Raw genomic sequence first — 18,634 nt, forward strand, 5'->3', positions numbered from 1 at the left:
AATGAAGAAAAATCAGACATTTATCCTGCCTTTCCTGTCTAAACCATATGTCAAGGTTACCAAACGGAGGTGAAGGAGAGCTTCTTTTAATGAAAGTAGTCTAACTGAAATGTCAAGAAAGACACAGAATTGGAATATCACCATTTTGCAGTCCCTCAATGAATTAATGGATCTAGGCAATGGTCATCAACAGCTATTAATATCACAAACAGAAAAGCAACAGATAATATGTTGTTCCTGATGGAAGCACACAGACCACCTATAAAATATGCTTGATGAGGCCTCAAGATCTAACTACTAATTTATAGGAAATACCATTGAAAAGGGGGCATGTTAAATGACCCCATTTGGGGAAGAGGGGTTGCAGTCAGCAAAATCCAGACTGGCAAATACTGCAGGACAGTTTCTTCTCCAAATAAATTAGAAAAGGGTGGTCTGAAGTTGGGGAGAAGGGAGAGAAGTTGAGAGAGAACTCAGTTACAAGAGACTGAATATTATCAACCAAGTGTATATATGTCCTTTCGTAGATCCTAATTCAAACAAAGTTTTAAAAACATCTATGAGACAACGAATCTCATAGATTAGGCTGAATCTATTCATGAGTCTCATACATTCAAGGAAATGTAAGCACAAATGACTGGGTATTAGATGAAAATAATTCTTTATATTGTGATAATGGTATTATGATTATATGTATTTTTAAATTCCTTCTGTTTTATACATACATTCTGAAGTGTTTACAGATGAAATGATATAATATCTGGTATTGGTTTTGAAATAATTCAGCAGGAGGAAGGGAAGATGATGATACAGGTGAAACAAGATGAGCCATGGACTGGTCATAGTTAAACCTGGGTGGTGATGGCTATACAGGAACTAATTATACAATTCCCTTTTTGTATACGCTGAAATTCTCAGTAATAAAAGTTCTTTTACAAAGTAAATGGGAAGTAAGGGAAGTAAAAGCCATAAGGTGTGGATTATTCTCAAGAAGATTGCCAGTGAAATTGGGAGGAGAATGTTAACTTGAAGGGGTAACTGAGTCTTAACAAACACCCTAAACAAATGGAAGGGTGTTTTGTCTGTAAAAACAATAGAAATTTAGGCATGGTAAACTCTTATGGCTCATAATTTTTTGAGTAATGGAAAATGTTTGGATGGATATTAACCATTAGGAGCAGTTCAGAACTAAAATATTAAAATATCTGATTTTTGGAACTTACATCCAGTGTTTAATTTAAAAATCTAATTCCTGCCTTTATAGAACACTATTTTAATGAGCAGTGGAATTAACAATATTTTCTATGGTTAAAGATAATCTATTGGGATTCCTAGATACAGTAAAAACAAAACAAACAAACAAAAAAAAACCACAATTCATAAAAGAAAAAATGGATAAATTGAGAATGTAAAATGGTACAACTACTTTGGAAGACAGTTTGGCAATTTCTTAATAACCTAAACATATACCTACCATATAATTCAACCAGTCTGTTCCTGTCTTTTTAAACCAAGAGAACTGAAAGCATATGTAATACAAAGACCTGTATACAAAATAACTTTATTTGTAATAGCCAAAAAGTGGAAACAACTCAAATAACTTAACTGTCCATCAGCAGGTGTGAATACCAGAACAAATTCTGGTATATCCAGGAATGGACTACTACTCAGAAAAAAAGTTGGTTTAGGGAGGTGCTGAGGGAACTGTTCTACATTTCGATTTTGGTGGTGCTTACATAGCTGTATGCATTTGTCAAAACTCACAGAACACTTCACATTGAATTTTGCCTTAATTAAAAAAATATGAAAATAAGGATCTATTCTATACTTTTTGGTGAAATTAAAGATTTAATCCTAATGCTGTGTTTTCCTTAGTTTTTAAAAATTATTATTAAGGTGTAATTTACATTCAGTAAATTCTTCTTTCCCCTTTATAGTCAACCCCTCTCTATACCCCCAACCTCTGGCAATCACTGATCTGTGTTCTGTCCCCATGATTTGCCTTTTCCAGGATGTCATATAAAGTGAGTCATCCTGCTCAACCTGGCCGTAATGCTGCTCTGGTTGCTCAGCACACCCCTCTTCTCGTACCTGGGCATCCCTGCCCTGTTCAGCCCCATTGCTGCCAACTATTTGGTTCCTGCTCCGTGGTCGGGCCTCTGACAGCCCCTTTGAATAAACCAGACACTCCACATGTGTCTTGAGAATGTAAATAAATAAATAATCATACAGTAGGTAATTTTTGTGTCTGGCTTTAACTTAGCATAATGGATTTAAGATTCATTCCTGCTACTGTGCAGGCAGTTCAGTACTTAATATTGCTGAATAGTAGTATTCCATCATATACATGTATCACAATTTGTTTATCCATTCCCTGACTGAGGAATGGCTGTGTTATTTCCAGTTTTTAGTTTTCTTTAGGTTTCGTTGGGTTTTTTAAGAAGAAAAAAAGCTTATAAAAGTAATAGCTGTGTACAGGGTGAAGCTCTAAGCATGGTTATTAAAAGCAAATACCTTCGCTTATCCCTTTCTCTCACTTCCATCCCCAGGTGTAACTGCTCTTATGGATTGGAATGTATCCTTCCAGACCTTTTTCCATATACATACATTCCCACACACAAACCAACACACATGTATATAGTTGGTGGGGATGCTATTTTTAACAGAAATCAGATGATAGTGTATATTTTGTTCTGCAGCTTGCATTCTTTACTGAGCAGTGTATCTGAAACCTTTTATGCCTGCTCATATAGATCAATCATATTTTTTTAACATATCTGTGATATTCTGTGGTATATCTAGTTTTGCTGGCCATTCCTCTATTGTTGAATATCATGTTATCTCTGATTTTTCCATATTACAAATAATCCAACTGTTAGCTTTTTATATAAAAATCATGATTCCATTGCTTGAGTATTCCTGTAGATTTCTAGAAGTAGAATTATTCAAAGGGTATGTATACTTAATTTTTTTTACATACTACTCAGTAGCTTGCAAATAGGTTGCATCAATTAGTGCTTTCAAAAATAGCATATGGTAATATTGGATACTGTAGATGATGTAGAGTAAGTTTTTTGTCCTAAAAAGGTATGTTGTAAGAAATCCCTCATAGAGTAACAGATTTTATGTTCTTAATGTCTCTAATCAAGCATCTTAAAAGAATAAAAAATAAGGTTGTTCTCAGTGAAATAAACATATACATATTATATTTCATCCTAATACTCTAGTATATTGATTTCTAAAGATGACACTATGAAAAGTTTAGTTACTAAAGAATATAATTTTCATTTTAACTATTATAGCTTAATTGGAATTTTTATCACAAAAAAATAAAAATATAAAATCCACTATGAATTTTTCCCCCAGTCTGAGGATTACTATGACATGAGGCGGCTGTATACAATTTTGGGGTCTTCTCTATTTTACAAGGTAAGTTGAAGCTGGAAGTCTAAATGTCCAGCATTGTATAAACAGACCTAAATTGTCAAAAATTTTACAAACATGAAAAATACATTTATCTCTTTTCTTTTAAATGTAGGTACCATAAGATTAAGATCTTTCTCACTTTAGAGACAGGGTCTCGCTCTGCCACCTAGGCTAGAGCGCAGGGTACAGTCATAGCTCACTGCAACATCCAATTTCTGGGCTTAAGCAATTCCGAGGCTCAAGCAATCCTCCTGCCTTGGCCTCCCAAAGTGCTGGGATTACAGGCGTGAGCTACCATGCCTGACCAGATTAAGACCTTAAAACAAGATTTGCATCTACATATTTGTAAATAATAAATATTTATGGTTTCATTGCATTCTAAAGCATTTATAAAGTATTTACAAATGTGCACAGGAGAAACAATACTCAAAGGACCAAGTTTGTAAGAGAGAACAATATTTTTCTGGATTTCCTTTTGAAAGAGTGTATTTTTTATCCTGTGTTGAAAAGTTGGCTGGGCACGGTGGCTGACACCTGTAATTCCATCACTTTGGGGGACCGAGGGAGGTGGATCACCAGAGGTCAGGAGTTCAAGATCAGCATGTCTAACATGGTGAAACCTCATCTCTACTAAAAATCAAAAAAAAAATTACCTGGGCATGGTGGTGCGTGCCTATAATCCCAGCTACTCAGGAGGCTGAGGCAGGAGAATGGCATGAACCTGGGAAGCAGAAGCTGCAGTGAGCTGAGTTCACGCCACTGCACTCCAGCCTGGGCGACAGGGTGAGACTCTGTCTCAAAAAAAAAGAAAAATAACCTACATCTTTTAAATAAATCTTATATAACATTTAGTTCATGTTCATGTAAAGCAAATAAAGCATCAAATGAATTTAAGTACTTTTATTTTTAAAAAAGGATTTTTAAACACAATGTAAAACATATCTAACAAAGAAGCCATAGGGAAGGGTGCACAGTGAAAAGTCTCTGTCATGACCCGTGCTTCTTGACTTTCCATTATCAGAATTCAGTTCTTTTCTAATTTTGCCAAATACTGAAGCTATACTGTGCAGAGGTGATCTTGCTTTGTGCTTAAGTCTGCCTGTTGGTAGACCTTAAGTTATCATTTGAGCTCTACTTTGACCTCAAGAAAAAAAAAAAAAATCTACTATATCTTCATTTACACCATTTGAAACTAGAATATTCTAAATCAAGTGAAGAAGTGTTTATAAAACTCTTAGAAATATATTATGGGACTATTGCTTTATATCACTGGTAGACTTTTGCTCTTTGTGGTTAAATTCAAGGGTTATTTGATATGCAATCATTTACCCAAGGATGATCTTATTGATATTGCCATATACTGTCGCCACTATTGCCTGCTGCCTTTAGCAGCAAAACAAAGAATTGGTCAGTTGATAATATGGAGAGAAGTGTTTCCTCAGTATCACCTCCGACCTTTGGCAGACTCAAGCGCTGAAGTCTTTCCGGAACCTGAAGGAAGATATTTTTTGCTAGTTGTTGGCTTGGTAAGTTTACCTCAGCTTCTTTCTTGGGATTTTTCTTCTTTTCTTTTCTTTTTTTCTTTTCAGCTGGGATTGAGGGATGTAGCGGTAGATAGGTATCTATTGACTGTCTAAATAAATACACAAACAAACATGCTCATGTAAAATTATTAGTTTGTCTAATACCAGTATTCAAGGAAATGTTACATGCCTCATCCATTTAATACTCATGGACAAATATTAATAAAATCTAAGAAAAGATTTTAGCAGGTTTCTAAAGTCTTTTGTTCCCCTTTCTATAGTGGTTTTTTCCATTGGCTTGTTTTGGAGATGGAGGGAGGCATGAAAAGAATATAGAATCAGAAACAGAATAAATGTGCAATTGCAGATGAAAGGACTTCCAGTAACTGAGGCTCTTGACAGCTATCTTAGGGAATTCTGTGTCTCAAAAGAAGTGGTTTGATGGTATATCAAGATAAGGCAGTGTAAGATTGTTTTCAGCTGGGATCAGGAAGCATTGATAATAACCAAAAAGGAAAGATGAGGGAGGAATTTTTAATAATCATCACATGATTATGCCATATGCCTCTATATCTTCAATATTTATAAATTTATACATGCACATTTTATGTAAATATTTTCATGGTAGCTAAACCTACATTTGTATTTTTTCCCTATAGAAACATTATATGCTATGTGTACTATTAGAAGCTGGAGGTTGCGCATCCAAAGCTATTGGGAGTCCTGGACCAGACTGTATATATGTGGATCAGGTCAAAACAACTCTTCACCAGCTGAATGGAGTAGATTCTCGCATAGATGAACGGCTAGCATCTTCTCCAACCCCCTGTTTGTCTTGTGCTGATTGGTTCCTTACTGGATCACGTGAAAAAACAGATAGCTTGACCACTTCCCCTATTCTCAGTAGGCTACAAGGTACTTCCAAAGTAGCAACTTCTCCAACATGCAGAAGAACCCTTTTTGGTGACTATTCCTTAAAGACACGTAAGCCCAGTCCTTCCCGTAGCAGTGGAGGATCTGACAATGGTTGTGAAGGTGGAGAAGATGATGGCTTTAGCCCCCATACTACACCAAATGCAGTACGGAAGCAAAGAGAATCTCAGGGCTCTGATGGTTTAGAAGAAAGGGGGACCTTGCTTAAGGTGTGTACTCATTCAAGTGTGTACATTCTGGGAGCTAAGTTGTCTCTCTAGTCCTTGTTTTATAATTGCAAGACAATTTTTTTAGTGGCATACCATTCTTCATTTGACATGGTGGTTATTTCAATCATTGCTGGCAAACCAATGATTTTGAACCAAAAAGAAAAAGAAATATCAGGCCAGGCATGGCAGATTGCTAGAGGCCAGGAGTTCGAGACCAGCCTGGCCAACGTGGCAAAACCTAGCCTCTAATAAAATTACAAAAAAATTGCCAGGCATGGTGGTGCACACCTGTGATCCCAGATACATCGGGAGGCTGAGGCACAAAAATTGCTTAAACCCAGGAGGCAGAGGTTGCAATGATCTGAGATTGTGCCACCGTATGATTTGTCACTCCAGCCTGGGTGACAGAGTGAGACTCTGTCTCAAAAAAAAAAAAAAAGAGAGAGAGAGAGAAATATCAAGTAATAAGACAAGAGTTCCTTGACATCCATATCTGTTTAACAGTACTTAGAAATAGGAAAGCTTTAATTTCAATTTCCGTGTTCATCTCTTTCCTATTTGCAATGACATCTCTTTCCTAGAGCATCCAAGCTGTGGGGCCTGTTGGGGGCTGATCTGACTAAATAGCCAATGAAATGTTCAGCAAAGAGAATCAGAACCCTAAATGTGTGTATGTGTGTGTTTATGTGTCTGTGTATGTGTGTATTATCCTATTTTTATAGATTTTAAAATCTGAGCCTTTGTAATACTTAAAGATTTTAAAGTTGACTCTAAAGAGGGTGTTCATTTTTCAGATCATTTTTCCTGATTTTTTCCCATGAAAATACCATAAAATATCCAAATGATTATCAAAACATTCATCCTGGGAGGCTTTGTACTTATTCTAGTGATGCTGTCATCTTTCAAAACACTTTTGAAACTTGTCATTTGGGTAGATGGAGGTGATACCAGATGAGGAGTCTGAGAAGGAGCACAAATAAAATATGAGATGCTAGTAGCATGGCATAAATAACCAGATGCAATCTCCTCATACCAAACAATAGAATACTTTTGGACCCCTAAGTGGGGTGTATTTGGAAGTACTCACATCAGTACCATACCTGTTATCCCAGTTGATGAAATTGGTAGGAAATAGTCTAAAAGGATTTGGACAGACTAAAGAATTACCAAACCATGAATAGCTCCTAAGAGAAACTGAGTTAACCTTTAAGATTCAGCCATTCAACAAATGTTGATTGAATACCTACTAAGTGCCAAGGGCCATACTACACAAAGGAGATACAGAGATGAGTAAGACACTGCCCCTGACTTTGAGGAGTGCAGAGTCTAGAAAGGGAGACAAGTATGCATACATACAAACTTGGTAATGGCTCTGGTAGGAGGTTTTCAGGGAACACCATCATGCCCTCCCAGGACATGACCCTGGGATCCCTGTCAGCCATGGATAAGCCAAGAGGTACAAGTTAGCATCAAAAATACTTAAAAGAAGCATTGCAAGTGGTAAGTAGTTCTCTTAGAAGGATGTTTAATTTTTAAATTGTTTCTGCTATATGATTCCAATCTTAGATATAAACCAATCTACTTAACTGTATTTTTCAGGTCACTAAAAAGAAGTCTACTCTTCCAAATCCATTTCATTTGGGAAACTTGAAAAAGGACCTTCCAGAAACAGAATTAGAAATATATAATACAGTAAAGTAAGAAACTTTCTTCTTCTTATTCACTTAAACTCTTTCAGGAAGTTTCACAGTGAGAAAGTACAATTCTATAACATGTATTTTACTCAATAAATGTAATTTTGATATATCTTACATATTAAAGGTAAGATCTGTGGTATTTCCTTAATATTTCATTACACATTTAGGAAAATTACCATATTAGTATTGTAAGAGAGAAAAAACACACAAAGTAATATTTCCTTTTTTTTTTTTTTTTTTGAGACGAAGTCTTGCTCTGTCGCCCAGGCTGGAGTGCAGTGGCGCGATCTCGGCTCACTGCAAGCTCCACCTCCTGGGTTTCCGCCATTTCTCCTGCCTCAGTCTCCCGAGTAGCTGGGAGAATACAGGTGCCCGCCACCACGCCCGGCTAATTTTTTGTATCTTTAGTAGAGACAGGGTTTCACCATGTTAGCCAGGATAGTCTCGATCTCCTGACCTTGTGATCCGCCAGCCTCGGCCTCCCAAAGTGCTGGGACTGCGGGCGTGAGCCACCATGCCTGGCCACAAAGTAATATTTCAAAATGTGTAAGTCCCCCTTTATCTCTCCACAGGTAACCTCTCTTTTGTATATTTAATATAATTTTTAAATTAGAGTTTACTATTTTTTGGAGTGTTTGGTGGATGCAGTGGTGTGCTGTCCAGTTACACCTTAGCTCAGGGTATTCCTTCCCAACACTTGAGAATGGTGGCTGCTAATGCCTCACAGATCCCTAGCCTTGTCACTCCCCTGGCTGTGTCCTACTTGGAAACTTGTTGACTCAGCTAAGGTTACACTCCTCCCTGGGAGGAGCCCACTTCTAATGACTAATAAATAAGTGAGTACAAAGGCTTGGCCCCTTGCCTAAATTGAAGACAACTCTGAAAGGCCAGCCAAGCTTCACAGTACCCAGTAGTATCGGCTGAGACTTGTTGCCACTGCAGGACAGTTCATCTTCTCCCTCTGCTCAGTTCTGCTGAGTCACTCCACCCCATAGCTGTTTTTCCCAAGAGTACTTCCTAATAAGTTTCCTCCCGGTATATCTCGCTCTCAGAGTTTGGGAACCAGGGAACTGGTCCCTTAACACTCTCTTTAGAAAGTAGGTATAATTTCAAACTTGCATCAAGTAGGGAATTCTGAGGTAAAAGAAACTGAGTGAGGAGAGAATATTTAGCAACTTAAACTGTCTGTAATTATTATAATATGAAATGTTATATATTCACTTCTTATGCACTTATGTGGTGACACGCAGGTCCGCCTGCGCCTTGGCAGGTATTTATGACATCATGTGTGGGATCAACTAGTGTAATAAACTCAATTGCTTACTTTTATTTGAACAACTAGACACATACTAATAGAATTCACACACACACATACACACAGTACAGAGCTACCACATTCTTAACTACTGAAACACTTTACAATAAGTTCAAATGTATGTGTTACAAAGTTGTTAGGAAATTCTTTTTTTCTTAAGTCAAGACAAAAAGTAACTTGTCTGCATAAAATAATATATCAGAAATCTGATGCGTTAAAATTTAGTATTTAATGCCTCCAAATATAAATGTTTAATTTTTGATAGTTAAACATGATTTTAAGACAAATAAATTGGAACCAAACCTTTTATGGAACCCAAAAGTACCCTCACAAAACTCTAGTCTTCCATTTAACAAAAACTATTGCTCAGAAATTTTATTAACTCCATATCAGAATTTTTAAAATATGTATGTTATATTGGCATTGTCTCTAGTAAAAGGAGACACTTTCTCTCAACAATGTTTTAAACATAAATTCACATGTGGTGTAAATCATAGGCTCTCCTATTTTAAAAGGTGCCAAAGATGTGTGTTTATTCTCATTATTGATATGCAAAGGTGTTTTTATACGATGCAGTTCATTTTAAAAGCATGATATAAAACAGGATGTAATATATTATTCTAACCTATATGCACCTATCTTTGTAAAATAAAATATATATAATATATTGAAAATAACATAAACAAAACATCTCATTCAGTAACTAAGTCCTACCCATTCTGCATTCCAGTAGTTCTTGAATCCATTCACCCCCCGTATTGACACTGCCCTAGTTTAGGCTCCCATTTTCTTTCACCTGGTTTTATTGCAACAGCTTCCCAACTCCTGGCCTACCCTAAACCCATTCTCTACTGCACGAGTGACCTTTCTGAAGACTAAATCTGATTTTATCTGCTTTTTTGTACAAATCTTTTGTCTTCCTACTGGGTAATTGCTTATTTGGTGATTTTTAAAACTTTTAGTTAATATATACTGAGTGAGTTTATGGTTTCAAGAGCTAAACCTGCTTATTGTATTGTGGTTTATTTTTTAAAGAACAATGTAAAAGATAACAAAAATGTTAATTCTGACCCCCCCCAAAAGAAACTTATTTTGTAAAGAATAATGTTGTAAGTTATTTTGTAAAGAATAATTTTTGTTCTGTACTTTTTTTAACCTGAAGATCTCCAGATTAAAATGTATGTTTTAAATTATTTTCCTTTTAAAATAATCATAATTCCTTTCATCTTATTTAAGTTTTTATTTCTGGAAAGGTGGTCAGCCACCAGTTGTTAATGAGCCAGCTACCCTGTGGAAACGTGAAAGACGAATTTGTAAATTATTTCCTTCCCTCCCTATCCCTGGTCTCAAAAGAGTTCCAAAGCCATAAATCGATGATAAGAAGTTTATTGGGATCATGCTGTCTGATGAACTGTTTAACAATAATTTAATCTGCATGGATGAGCTAGGCAGTATCTAGGCTAAGAGCTGAAATATGCCTTTTTCTTGTCTCTATGCTATGGCTGGAAAAAAAAAATCAACTGATGATATTTTTTAGTATAGACAGCCTTTTACCATAGAAGGATTAAAATGGGGCAGCTTGAGTATTTGAGATGCAGGAGGGGAATTGCTGTAATCAGAAGTCAGCCCCGGAGAGGAAAAAGCACGGTTTTACAGAACAAGCTTCAGAGTCAGCTAAAATCTGCCATTTGGCTATGCGACCTCTCAAGCACGTTAATCCAAGTCCTCTGATCATTGATTTTCTCATGGCTAAAATGAGGATAGTAATGGATGTTATCTTGCAATATCATTATGAGAATTAAGACTAAGGTATTTTAAAACACCTACCCTGGTATATAGAGGGCATTCACTATACGTTAACTATTATTATTATTTCGTTGTTGCTATTACTATTGTTCTTTTGCTTATCTTACTACTGGTAGAAATTAACAGTATTTATAGGTTCTGCTGGCCTGTTTGAGACTAAACCAGGGAGGAAAGATGGGGAAGAAAGTAAAAAATGATTAAGAGAACATAGGAAAGAAAGAAGATAGTAATAATGAGAAGTGGTAGAATACTACCACGAATTGTCATGGTATTATAGAATATTAATCAAATTTTTCAGGTTGTAATAATAATTTGATTTTTCTTCAGGAACATCAGTTTGACTATCATGGTAAAATACTTTAATGCTACTAACTTAAATGTATTTAGTTTGTTGGAAGGTATTTTTATATGTGGTCTACCCTAGAGTGATATCTTGTTTATGGCTTATAGCTATCTGGTTCAGACACGAGCTGAATTATTTAATACCAACCATGGAAAAAGAGGCAGTTAGCCAATTTGGGTTGTTTAGCAAAGGAGTGATTAAGTTACTTGCAAATGAATTGATATTTACTTATCCTTGCATAACATGTAGTATTTGCCTCCATTAAGGGAATGAATAACCCTAGCTTGTACTTCAGTTAAGGATGAAGAGGGAATTAAATGTTTAGCCCAGTTTCCCATCCCTAATTATACTACTAATATTATATTGTAGATAAAAGCTTGTAAGAAGTCTACTAAATTCAAAATGAACCAATATTTCAAAATTTACTAAAATTTCTTTTTTCTTATTTTTTCTTTTTAAGACTGACATCTGGTCCTGAGAACACACTTTTCCATTATGTTGCCTTAGAAACAGTGCAAGGAATCTTTATTACTCCTACCCTTGAAGAGGTGGCGCAGCTAAGTGGCTCTATCCACCCTCAGCTAATAAAGAATTTCCATCAGTGTTGTCTCTCCATTCGTGCAGTTTTCCAACAGACACTGGTTGAAGAGGTAGGGCACTGCTATAAATACAGTTTTCCGCCAGTTTAATTTCCAGATCTCTAAGCATTCTGTTCTGTAATCAACATGCCCAGCATTGTTTTCATTTAATTAAGTTTTTTTAAATAGTCACTCAATCTAACTTGGGTGCCAAAACATTTATACTCACAGTACTTCAAGGTTTTATTTCATACTGAATTTGATGTCTTGGGTTACTATTTCAGGAAGTGGTAGACCTGTGTTTTCTACAGCAAAGCACAATACAGTCATTTGTAATGTAAATTAACCTTCCACATTTCATATCTGTGACTCAACCATTACTTGGGTAATAATATCTACCAATTGGTTCCTAAAATAACTTTGATAATTCTTTAAGTATTTAGCCAACAGTATAAGGTATTTTGGAATATAATGGGTTAAGGCAGAGGTCCCCAACCCCCGGGCCACATACCAGTAGCTGTCTGTGGCCTATTAGGAACCAGGCTGCACAGCAGGAGGTGAGTGGTGGGCCAGGGAGTCTTACCGCCTGAGCTCTGCCTCCTGTCAGATCAGCAGCGCGTAGGAGTGCAAACCCTATTATTGTGAACTGTGCATGTGAGGGATCTAGATTGTACACTTATGAGAATCTAATGCCTGATGATCCGAGGTAGAACAGTTTCATCTTGAAACGATCCCTCCCCCAGAAATTGGTCTCCAATGCCAAAAAGATTGGGGACCGCTGGGTTAAGATATAGCTATAGACACAAGACTAATGCAAATTTTTTGGCATTTGGTTGGTTGATTGCTTGCTTGCTTTTCTATCCAGGATGAAGTTTCATTGAATGTTGTCATCTGTTGAATAAATAATAATGCTGTATACAATTACAATATCAGATCGTTTAAATGGCTGGAAAAGATAGGTGTTGATTTCTTGAAAAGGATAAAACATATAGAGGTTTACTTGGGACATTATACAGCCAAAAAACCTCTCTGAAAATGATTGTAATGTATATAGCAATACATGTGTTAAGGATGCCAAATTTGTGAAGAACTTGGGTTTAAAAGTGGAAGAACATTGGACAAGGAATAAGGAATCCCGGACTGAACCTCACCTCCTCCTGTTTCCTTAGCTATGAAGCTAGTGGGATAGATTTTATCTTCTCTCCAGGCTCATTCAGCAGTAAAATTTTATGTCTTATAGGATTTTTTCTTTGAGTCCTCAGAAATTGTTATTCTGTAGAAATACTGTGTTTGACCATATATTCCTATATGCTTTGGGTTCTTATGCTCCTATTTTCCTTTTTAACATAACTGATAAATGTTATAAAGGAATATTTCATTTACTTATTTGATAATATTTAGTAATATAAATTAGTTTTCCCTATCTTATTTAAACATTGAGGTACCTACTCTGCACCAGACACTATTCTAGGAGCTTGGGATACAACAGTGGACAAAACAAAGTTTCTTCCTTCATGAAGCCTATTTGCTAATGGAGGAAAGAAAAGAATTAGAAAATAGTATGCTAAGAAGAACCAGTGTCAAGCAAAATAATAGAACATGGTAAGGATGAGAGGTAGGAGTGACTATTTTGAAAGGTCTCTGATCATGTCAAGTGATACTTGAACAGAGACCTGAATGAAGTAAGGGAGCAAGCCATGTGGCTCTCTCGGGGCAGAGCTTCCAGCAAGGGGAACAGCAAATGCAAAGCTGCAGAGCATTACTGCCTGAGCTCCGCCTCCTGTAAGGTCAGCTGTGGCATTAGATTCTTATAGGAGTGCAAACCCTACTGTGAACTGTCCATGCAAGGGATCTAGTTGCCCAGTTCTTACGCGATTCTAATGCCTGATGATCTGAGGTGGAACAGTTTCATCCCGAAATCATCCCCTAGGGGCTGGGAGAGTGCTGGAGCAGACTGAGAAGAGAGTGGAGGAAGAGATCACAAAGGTAGCAGGGCCAGCTTATGCATGGCCAGGTAGACTATGATAAGGACTTTAGGCTTTGTTCCGAAAGAGATGATACATTCTTGAACAGTTCTGCCCAAAGAAGGGACATGATCCATAATTTTTTTTAAAGAATCACTCAGGCTACTGTGGGTAGAACAGGAAACAGAATAGCAAGGGTGGAGGCAGGGACCAGTTAGGAGGCTTTCAAAATTCTGAAAGCAAGAAATGATTATAGCTTCTGGATTCTGGATATATTTTGGAGGGCAAACCAAGAGAATTTGTTGAAGGATTAGATAAAAGCTACGAAGGAAAGAAAAGGATCAAGAATCACTCCACTGTTTGGCCTGAAACTTATAAGAAGTCTTTATAGTCCAAATGAGTCATTGTTTTGCTAATGCTTTTAATCAGTATGAAATTTAGAGATTATGGGTCAAAGGAAGACAAAATGCTGCTTTAAATATATATTTTTTCAATTTATTACAGAATTATCTGCTCATTTAGAACATATTTATTAAGCACCTACTATGAACCAGGCACTGCTGGTTTTAAAACACACAAAGATTGTATATTGTCTGTGCCCTGGGGAAAAAAGTTTATAATTTTCTATCTTCCACTGTGGAAGACAGGTCTATAAACTGCTAATATAATATAATGCACATACTAATAACATAGGGCTGTGAACAAAGTGTTCCCTAGAAAAGTCAAGGGACACTTTATCCATGAAGCCTCCTTTAGGATATGGTATTTAAATATTGAGGAAGAGTAGAAATTTTCCTGCAGATAAGAAGAATGTCATTGCAGGCACTTAAGTATTTGGATCAGCCAATTCAAATTAATCTGTGAAAACATTTTAAAGTAACACTAGTAATACCAGTTAATACTAACAATACTTATTAATTTACAGAAAAAGCAAGGACTAAATAGTAGAGACCGTTCAGATTCCACAAAGTCGGTGTCTTCTCTTAACCCTGTTAAAGAACATGGTGTGTTGTTTGAATGTTCACCTGGAAACTGGACTGATCAGAAAAAAGCACCACCAGTTATGGCCTACTGGGTAGTAGGGTAAGTGGGAAAAAAAGTATTTGAAAGTAAAGTGTTAGAAAAGTGAAAGAAAATTGATAAAGGAGATTAACATTTTAAAATGTAGGCACGGAATTTTTAATCTAGCTATAATATTTTAATATATTTTATTTTATTTGCTAAGTATCTCTTTTAAATCCCTTCCAAGTATTTTTCTATTAAAAATTACCTTACAAAATTAAATTTTAGTAATACACTGAAAGAATAATTCCACAGTTTTTCTCCTCTTCCCTTTTTCCCCTGCTTCGTTCATTTCTTCCTCCTCTCTCCTTTCTTTCCCTCTTTCCATCCTTTCCCTTTTCTTCCCTTCCCCTCTCTCTGCCCTGTGCCACAAGACCATGCCCAATCAGGACCCTGCCCACCTTTGTTTCCATCTCCTGTCTTCCTTCCTCTTCTGTCTGCTGTGCACCAGCTGCATGAGTACCAATCAAATCTTGTTTCTGCTGTTCCTTCTGCGTGGGATATTCTATCCCTTGACCTTTGCACTTCTGCATCCTTGGTATTCAGACCAGTGCTAACAGGTAGGTCATCTTGTCAGAGAGGATCCATGATCTCTTTTCCTCATCAAAGTGGCTACTCAGTTATTCTCTATATCACTCTTTTATTGTTTATTTTCTTGTCCTTCTCCACCTCCCACCCTCATTACAGTGGCAGCTTCATGAGGTCAGGAATTGTATCTGTCTTGTCCACCACTGGCACCTGCAACAGTACCTGGCACATAATATAGTCACTTGATAAATATGTGATGGTTGAGTAGGTGAGACTGTTCCTGGCAAAATGTGGAACTGGTGGTGGGGTTGGTGGTCAGTGGGCGGTATGGCAAACACAGAGACATAGTCATTGCCTCTACGGGCCTTATATCTAGCAAAAGAATTATGAAATATGCTCAAATATCTATATATTTATATATCTATATTATATAGATATAGAGAGAAATCCTATATATGTGTGTGTTGTATATACATATATGTAAAATGAATTAGGTGATACAACCAAATGCTATAGGAATTCTGAGGAGGGGGCAAAATCTAATGAACAAAGACCCAAACAATGGAAATTATACAGCACAGCAGTGAGCAGACTGGTTTGCCAGGATGGTAGAGGAATGACATATACAAAGATTAAGTGAAAGATGAAGTTGGGAACCTAAGTTAGGACCACTGCAGAAGGTTCTTTGAGTTGGAGTAAAGGTTGGTGGAGGAAAGGGCACAGAATTAGTTGGGAGTAGGGGTAGTGGACATGTACCAGGTAGTATTAAGCTGTATGATACACACTTTACAGACATTATCCAAAGCAGAAATTCCCATATGCTGGTCCATGGGATTTAGAATCACCTGGGTCACTTGTTAAAATCTGAGATGCCTGGGCCCCAGATCTACTAAATCAAAATCTATGAGAGTGGGAATCTGTATTTTTAGTAAGCTCCCTTGTGATTATCATATGAACCAGGCTTGGGAACATCAGTGTAAGCTTAATTCCATGTAGTTGTACTACTGGAAGATTAAACTGGGAGCAGCCAATGGAATGATGTGCATATGAGAGAGACTAGAAATGAGAAGACCAGTTAGGCACACATGTAGCTGTTCAGTGGAGTGTTAACTACGTTCATGACTATAGGAATAGAAAGAATCAAAAGATATTGAATTATGATAATGCAGATTTATGCAGAACAGAAATTTAAGAAAATCAGGCAGAATTATCTCCAGTTTAAATAGATCAGTTTATATAAATTAATATTGATTAAATAGATTCAAATTTTGACTCTTTAAGAAAATCAAATAAAATTTCAATGTTAATTCCAATTCAGTTCTGTTTGCCAAAAAAAGCTACCATATATTTAATGTTTTAATAAAAATTAAATGTTAGAAAGTAAAGAGCAATAAAATATTTAATAACTATTGTGCCTATGATGCTAGTGCTATTGCCTTTATTGTAATAACTAGATTTACTATTTAAAAACTTGGTGGTATTGTAATACATATTGATAAAATAGGATTATTACACTCCAGAGCAATAAAAACTAATTGTCCTAAGGCATATATTATTTATTTAGAAATAAATCTAGCTGCTTTCTCCCTAGTATAGATTTAGATTTGTGGATTTTAAATTTACTACTGATACTTTCAGAAACAAAAAATAAATTGGACAGTTAGAGTTTTTGTTGTTGTTGTTTTAATTTCTGAAATGAGTGTGTTCTTTTCTTCTGCAGGAGACTTTTTCTTCATCCAAAACCTCAAGAACTTTATGTCTGTTTTCATGACTCAGTCACAGAAATTGCCATTGAAATAGCTTTTAAATTGTTCTTTGGGTTAACCTTGTAGCCGTGCTTTCTTGATGTGTAGAAATACATGCATAGAGGATTAAACACTGTCAGAATTGCTGAAATCAATACAAAAAGAGTTAAAATTTAGTTTCTTTTTACTTTTCAATATTGAACATAGTATTGTTAAATATTGATATGAAATGCTGTTGGATTTGGTATGTTAAATCTTAATGTAATATTGTAAGACTTTTGAGAATATACTTGATCAAAATGTGAAAGAAGGGATTGTTAACTTATTGCTATTTTGATATATAATGTTAATTTATTGACTAGTTTGAAATAATGTGAAGTTTTTCATATAAGATTAATATAGGAAACGTTTACTCCTGAAAACTATCCAATTTGTTTATTTTTCTCAAAATTCATACTGATATCTGGTGAAACAATTATGATTGGGAGGAGGTGACCAGGTGCTGTAGCTAAGTAGTGCTATGACCATGAGCAAGTTTTTGTACCTCTCTAAGCTCAGAGTTTTCATGTAAAATGAGATGATTGCATTGAGGTTTCAAAAGTTCCTCTTAAGTAAAATGTGCTTTTATTTTGTTTTAGTTTTAGTTTTAGTTCTGGTACATGTGCAGGATGTGCTGGTTTGTTACATAGGTAAACGTGTGCCATGTCGGTTTGCTCCACCTATCAACCTGTCACCTAGGTATTAAGCCTAGCATGCATTAGCTATTTTCCCTAATACTCTCCCTACCCCCACAATAGGCCCCGGTGTGTATGGTTCCCCTCCCTTTGTCCATGTGTTCTCATGGTGAGCTCCCACTTACAAGTGAGAACCTACATTGTTTGGTTTTCTGTTCCTGCGTTAGTTTGCTGAGGATAATGGCTTCCAGCTTCATCCATGTCCCTGCAAAGGACATGATCTCATTCCCTTTTGTGGCTGCATAGTATTCCATGGTGTATATGTACCACATTTGCTTTATCCAGTCTATTGCTGATGGGCATTTGGGTTGATTCCATGTCTTTGCTACTGTAAATAGTGCTGTAATAAACATACATGTACATGTATCTTTATAGTAGAATGATTTATATTCCTTTGGGTAATGGGATTGCTGGGTCAAATGGCATTTCTGGTTCTAGATCTTTGAAGAAGCACCACACTGTCTTCCACAATGGTTGAACTAATTTACATTCCCAACAGTGTAAAAGCATTCCTATTTCCCCACAACCTTGCCAGCATCTGTTATTTCTTGACTTTTTAATAATGGCCACTCTGACTGGTGTGAGATGGTATCTCATTGTGGTTTCGATTTGCATTTCTCTAACAATCCGTGATATTGTGCTTTTTTTTCATATGTTTGTTGGCTGCATGAATGTCGTCTTTTGGGAAGTGTCTGTTCATGTCCTTTGCCCAGTTTTTAATGTGGTTGTTTTTTTTTTTTTTTCTTGTAAATTTGTTTGAGTTCCTTATAG

General features: G+C 36.3%; 1 protein-coding gene across 22 annotated transcripts in view; it reads left to right on the top strand.

Annotated features, from left to right (window-relative positions):
- The window catches only part of INTU (inturned planar cell polarity protein), a 97,436-nt gene extending 79,207 nt beyond the window's left edge, over positions 1 to 18,229 (top strand). For 11 of the 22 annotated variants that reach the window (XM_065545445.2, XM_074040415.1, XM_065545443.2 and 8 more), the window contains 7 exons: positions 3,367 to 3,429; positions 4,731 to 4,952; positions 5,609 to 6,091; positions 7,691 to 7,788; positions 11,713 to 11,902; positions 14,720 to 14,877; positions 17,105 to 18,229. In XM_065545445.2, coding sequence (XP_065401517.1) covers positions 3,367 to 3,429; positions 4,731 to 4,952; positions 5,609 to 6,091; positions 7,691 to 7,788; positions 11,713 to 11,902; positions 14,720 to 14,877; positions 17,105 to 17,216 — 1,326 coding nt within the window. In that variant the 3' untranslated portion in view covers positions 17,217 to 18,229. Of the gene's footprint in view, positions 1 to 2,549; positions 3,430 to 4,730; positions 4,953 to 5,608; positions 6,261 to 7,690; positions 7,789 to 11,712; positions 11,903 to 14,719; positions 14,878 to 17,104 lie in introns of those variants that run through there. The other 11 variants (XR_012435074.1, XR_012435078.1, XR_012435080.1 and 8 more) reach the window with 7 other exon arrangements.
- The last annotated feature ends 405 nt before the right edge of the window (positions 18,230 to 18,634 follow it).

The sequence above is a fragment of the Macaca fascicularis genome, chromosome 5 (genome assembly GCF_037993035.2).
Source record: "Macaca fascicularis isolate 582-1 chromosome 5, T2T-MFA8v1.1".
In the NCBI taxonomy this organism is placed as follows: domain Eukaryota; kingdom Metazoa; phylum Chordata; class Mammalia; order Primates; family Cercopithecidae; genus Macaca; species Macaca fascicularis.